This window comes from Epinephelus lanceolatus, chromosome 23 (genome assembly GCF_041903045.1).
Source record: "Epinephelus lanceolatus isolate andai-2023 chromosome 23, ASM4190304v1, whole genome shotgun sequence".
NCBI lineage: Eukaryota > Metazoa > Chordata > Actinopteri > Perciformes > Serranidae > Epinephelus > Epinephelus lanceolatus.
The window spans coordinates 2,534,821-2,540,820 of NC_135756.1; the positions used below are offsets into that span (position 1 = coordinate 2,534,821).

The 6,000-nt window shown below is 41.9% G+C and overlaps 1 protein-coding gene across 5 annotated transcripts in view; it reads right to left on the bottom strand.

Annotated features, from left to right (window-relative positions):
- Nucleotides 1–5,534, bottom strand: part of LOC117249528 (uncharacterized) — a 34,901-nt gene extending 29,367 nt beyond the window's left edge. Inside the window, exons 1-3 of one of the 5 annotated variants that reach the window (XM_078165514.1) lie at nt 5,360–5,534; nt 3,993–4,098; nt 3,430–3,718 (exon numbers count right to left, since the gene is read on the bottom strand). In XM_078165514.1, coding sequence (XP_078021640.1) covers nt 3,430–3,709 — 280 coding nt within the window. In that variant the 5' untranslated portion in view covers nt 3,710–3,718; nt 3,993–4,098; nt 5,360–5,534. Of the gene's footprint in view, nt 1–3,429; nt 3,722–3,950; nt 4,099–5,164; nt 5,275–5,359 lie in introns of those variants that run through there. The other 4 variants (XM_078165512.1, XM_078165513.1, XM_078165510.1 and 1 more) reach the window with 4 other exon arrangements.
- Nucleotides 5,535–6,000: the final 466 nt, after the last annotated feature.

Sequence of the window (6,000 nt, forward strand, 5' to 3'; positions counted from 1 at the left end):
TCCTGAGGAGAAACTCTGCTTTCCTAAGACGTTCACACATCTGTAAAATCTCTCTGGGTTGTCTGGTAGTTTCTTCCTCACATCACCATGATGTACTTGTTTCCCATCATCGGACAGGATGAGATTAGGATGGGCTGTATCAGGATCCAGAGTCACATCCACTGCAAACTGTTGGACGCTCATCAGCTCAGCCTTCTTTCTTTCATGTTCTTCCTGATCACTGAAGTCACTGACAGGACAAATGATCAAGGGGGCAGAATTTGTACCATTATCATGAGTACAGGGACTGAAGAATGGGTAGAGTTTCTCAGTGAAGGAGCAGCCGGTAAAACAGTAGAGAAGATCTGCAGAATCTACATCATAAAAGGAGACCAGACCCTCGTCATAGTTCACAAACACTCCCACCTTCTGAGGAGGCTGATTCAGAGAGAGATGAACGAAAGGGTCATCAACAGCCTGGTAATGATCTCTATCCTCCAGACAAATAGTCCAGAAACCATTATTAGGATCCAGTGTGATGCGTCCCTTCCTTTGGATCGACTCCTTTGCGACTCCTAAAGTCCAGGCAGTCTTCCCTTTAACCTGAACCTCATAGTAAAATTTTCCAGATGAAAAACTCTGCTTTCCTAAGACGTTCACACATCTGTTAAATCTCTCTGGGTTGTCTGGCAATTCCTTCCATACATCACCATCATGCACTTGTTTCCCGTCAGCAGATAAGAAGAGCGCACGGTGTGCTGTATCAGGATCCAGAGTCACGTCCACTGCAAACTGCTGGAGGCTCTTCAGCTCAGCCTTCTTTCTTTCATGTTCTTCTGTTTGACAATCAAAGTCATGCATCTTAAGGTTCAGTGGGTGATTGACAGGAGAGATGATCAGAGGGGCAGAGTTTACACCACCATCATTAGTGAAAGGAGTAAAGAATGGGTAGAGTTTCTCAGTGAAGGAGCAGCCAGTGAAGGAGTAGAGAAGATCTGCAGAATCTACATCATAAAAGCAGACCAGACCCTCATCATAGTCCACAAACACTCCCACCTTCTGAGGAGGCTGATTCAGAGACAGACAGACAGGATCATCATCATTGGCTTCATACACATCTTCATTTGTCAACATTATGGTCCAGTAGCCATTCTCTGGACTTGCTGTGATCTGGACTTTCCTCTTGATTGATTCTTTGGCTACTCCCAAAGCCCAGGCAGTCTTCCCTTTAACCTGAACCTCGTAGTAAAATTTTCCTGACGAGAAACTCGGCTTTCCTAAGATGTTCACACATCTGTGAAATCTCTCAGGGTTGTTTGGGAGTTTCTTCCTCACGTCACCATGGCGTACTTGTTTCCCATCAGCAGACAGGATGAGGTGAGGATGTGCTGTATCAGGATCCAGAGTCACATCCACTGCAAACTGCTGCACCCACTGGAGTTTGGGCTTCTCTCCCTTATACTCTTCTTTCTTAGCAACATCTAAAACAAGACAGAGAGCAAACAGACACACAGACTTATTAATAAAATGTAAAGTTCTTACCTAATTGTATCTTGTACTCTTTTCATGGTAGGCTAGACATGCTAGGGATATACTGTAGAGTTTAAAAGAAAACACAGATGTATTTATCTTGCTCTAAAATGTAGTTGATTTTCCTGCCTCAAAAAGAGTATATATTCTTTTTTCCCCACAAAGCAAATCCAGGAAAATGGGACACTTCATTAGTATAAAAGCTACGGATGCATGATAATGACGGCACGTCATCGGTATGGGCCGATATTGGCTTTAAAATGAGCTATCAGAATTAGCCAATGTGTTTTTTCTTATTTTGCACAATGAATGAATATTACATACATTGAACGGTATTCATGTCTCCATCTGCTGGTGGGCTCCTTTATCCTATTTGTTTTGTGTTACCAAGTATATATACAGTACTCTAGAGGCTGACTGATGTCTTGGTCAATGCATATTTTTGTGGGTTGTGCAGTGTGAATAGGCTCTCACACCGATGGGTGGTGCAGGTTTTAAAAACACCCAGACCCCACATCAAAAAACTTCAACAACCATTTCCACAGGAACTTTTCCTGCTTTCATGGACTGTTGGTGACATAAACCTTATGTGGCCCCCCCTTTAAAGCCTCCATTGGCGACCGCTGTTTGGAGCTTTGGGCAGGAGGTTGTTGGTGCCTGTCATTGTGGCAAACCAAATTCCTGAGCGTTAAAAGCATCCATCAGTCTGAAGACAGAGGCCTGATAAGCTTGGTTAACTCTTAATTTGAGGTGCTGCCATTGATGTATAATCAATAAGCAGCAACCAATTTAAGAGGAGTGCAATACTCCGTTTGCTCAAGGTGCTAGAAATTATTCATCATAAATCATACTTTGGGTCATCTCAGAGAATTACCACCACATTGTTGTGGTAGGGTTTTTGTGTCTTTCAAGGACTTTCAAGGGCCCGATCATGAGTGATTCAAGAGCCTTTATTGATTGGTTTGTAAGTGACAAAACAAGCTTGTGCTGGACTAGCAGAGGCCTGGGCACCGGGACCTGCACCTGCATCGGCAGGTCTTGGGGGTCGCAGCTTTGCAGGCTCACCACTCACAAGAAGGGTGTGAAGGGTTTGGTGCATTGCCAGACAAAAGTAGAGGTCTTGGCATGTAGACGTTCAGCTTTGGAAAACCACTTTTGGTGTTTGTTATGTAACCTTTCTGGTGGGAAAGGACTCGGACATGTTGCTGGAGGTAAAGTGACAGCAATTAGATCTGGATGGGCTGGCTTCTACACACAGTGCTGGAAATAAATGTTTGGATGAGGCTACACTCTTCTCACTGGAGTTGCCTGAGGCAGGAGGTATAGGGTGGGAGGTGGTTAAGTTTTACCCAGAGAGCAAGAGAAGGAAATAAGACACTGATATCTGTGCCTGTTTGTCTGTTCATCCGACAGCAATTCAGATTACACAGCCTTAGAGAGGTGCTAATTAAGACGGAGTCAGGTGCGCCCAGCGAGTTGCCTGTGATGGGAGGTATTGTGTGGGAGATCATTGAGTTTTTGAACAAGAGGATTTTCTCTGAGTGGAAGTCACGCGCAAAGATACTGATATATGTCTCTACTTATTGTACAGCAGTTCAGAGTACTCTGCCTTGGAGAAGGTGCTACGTTGGACAGAGTAAGGCACACATCTCCTGCAAGGGAATTAAAACTTGTGTGGGTGACAACAATGAAACTTGGTGGTTTGGTTGACTGGGAGGAACGGCTTTTGCAATCCAAACCTGAGAAGCGCTTTGTTACTGGACTTGTTTGGAAGCCACGGACTAGTTAATGAAAAACACTGACTGTTCATAAGGCAGTTCATGAATCTACTTGGTATCAGAGCACCGTAATCAAATTTATTAGATGAATTTGACATGTCTGTGTTTCAGATGTTCTTATTTTCACCTTCCCCCAACTCACTTCTTGGCTCCAAGCGGAAGTTTTGAAGGCGCTGCACCAGATCATTCCTGTCGATGTTTCCTAAAATCTTCAAGGTTACCTTCAGAGCTCCAGAACCTGGATATTTTTGTACCATGAGATCCACCGTGTCCTGCCTTTTTGCCTTCTCCAGCTGATACACAGGGATGCCTGACGACCCCTCCAGGATGCCATCCTCCTTCAGGAACCACTTGAAATTTTCAAACTCATCTTCCTTCAAATCATGCAGAGTTTTCCAGAGCTCCTCTTTAAGTTTCGCCATTATGGCTACCTGCTGAAAAAAGGGAAATTTTCAATCAAAGGAATATGTTCTGTTTTTTGGGAATGATTTATTTATCCCATCTTATTTCACTTCACAGGTGCACCTGTTGCAGGTGCTCATCACCAATTCAATTCATCTATCATTTAACAAATGGATCAGTCTTGTTTGTTTGTTTGTTTGTTTGTTTTTTACATTTTACTGATGTAAAACTTGTGCCAATCCACACGTTCATCCTACTTACATTAAATTTATTTGGCAGAAACTTTTTTCCAAAGCAACTTACAGTTCGTGGCTTCAAACTCCAAAGGAACAAGAGCTAGACGTCATCAAAAAATGGAGGTCATGAATGGCCAGTTGATGACACTGGACACTGCGGGGTACAGTTAAGCCTGTGAAAACCAGACATGAAAGTAATAATGGTTAGATAATGCACTGACATTTTCACTCCTGGATATAAAACTCAGAGGTCAGAGGTCAGCTGCTGATTAGGAGAGCATCAGGTATTCAGTGTCTTTCGTAGAGACAATTCAGCACAGAAGATGTTTTTCAGTATGAGTATTAGAAGACCATCCAGTTTCCTCTGGTTGAGCTATCTGATAAAACCAGACAGGCAGTGCAAATTTATTTATATTGCACATTTAAAACATAAAATGCTTTACGGAATTTATTGAAACGTATTTAATGAGCAAAGCTATTTTTACACTCCTGAGCTGAAACTCGACGCCTCCAGTCATTTCAATGGTAAATTGTCTGAATATGTTGAAATCTTTGGTAATGTCACTGAACTTCTCTGAGGCCTCTCCTTGTCATTGCAGCCCCAGACAGAAGTGGCTGAGACCACTTTCGAAACGCTAGTTGCTTCCTGTTTCTACAGTTCCTGTGGGCTGCCTGACCCGTCGGCAGGTGAAGGAACTTTAGTAATGAGGGTCCTCAGTTCCCAAATGCTTACTGACACCGTGGTGAACATGTGCCAACCCGAACTTTATTATAACATGTTGCTGGCATCAAATTCAGAATGAGTGTATAAAGTATTTTTACAATTACACAATACATGTCTTGTCTTTGGACTGTATTCAGTTGAGTGCAGGATTTGCTAATAATTTAATTGTTTCTGTTTGTTTTGCACAGCGACAGCGTCCCAACCTTTTTTGTAATCTGTTATGAATTATGACTCAGACTGATACCTACTGCAGGGTCCAATGATAGGCCAAGACATTATGTAACATGAGAACTTCCACAGAAACTTTTTTTTGTCACATTTTAATGTGTGTTTAAACGTGAAAGTAACCAACTAAAACGGCAACATGATCTGATTTACTGGAAACAATCAGCCGATGTGAAAACGTTTCAACAACTCATGCAGAATTATTCTCTTGTACAACTTGAATTCTGTGTCTGTAGCACCACTGTCTGATGAGTTGGAGTTTAAAGCTCATAATAATATGAAATTATTACCTGTTGTCTAGACTGGGGTGATTTTACACTGCTGATTGTAGGGCAGAAATAAAGTAGAGACCGTCATTTCCCCAAAATACAAAGTAAACAGCAGGGATGATGACTAAAGATACAACCTGAAACATAGCAGAAACTAAACATCTAATATCCATTCAAACAATATGGCAAAAAAAAAAGTAGTTATCAAAAACTCACCCAACTGAATTCAGCACAGAGTCCGTCAGATTCAGAAAGATGAACAACAGATGAAGAGTTTTTTAACGGTTCTAGTGTACCGTGCTAAAATGGCCTTGTGCGGTTGCGTCATGTAGTCGATGAGATGCAGTTATTGTTTGGCCTATCTACTCCACTCCCTGTAACAGGAAGTGGGGTGGAGAGCGAGTGAGTGGATCTCCTCCTCCCCCTGTCACAGTTATGTGTAAAGGAAACTTGAAGCTTAGCATCAAAACGTGTGCAGATTAAAAGAAGAAAAGGTTCCTGTTTCACTTCCAGATGCACAATAATACCTTTAACAAGCTGGAATTAACTTCAGCAGAGCTTTTCTTCAGACGTCACGATAGAAAGAGATTGGTGGGGTTCCCATGGTCGTTAAATTACTGGAAAAGTTATTGAACTAAAATTTGTTGTCCAGGCCTGGGCAGGATTTGGAATTAACAAAATAATTTTGAAAAGTTTTTAAAATAGATTGTTTTGGTTATTGTTTAAAATATGTTAAAAAACAAAAAACAAAACATCTATCAATGTTGCATGAAACACGTTCATAGATTTACTAGTGTAAAATCTGGTCTTGAGCTGCCTGACCATCAAAACGTCACTCGAATCATGTGATGCACATT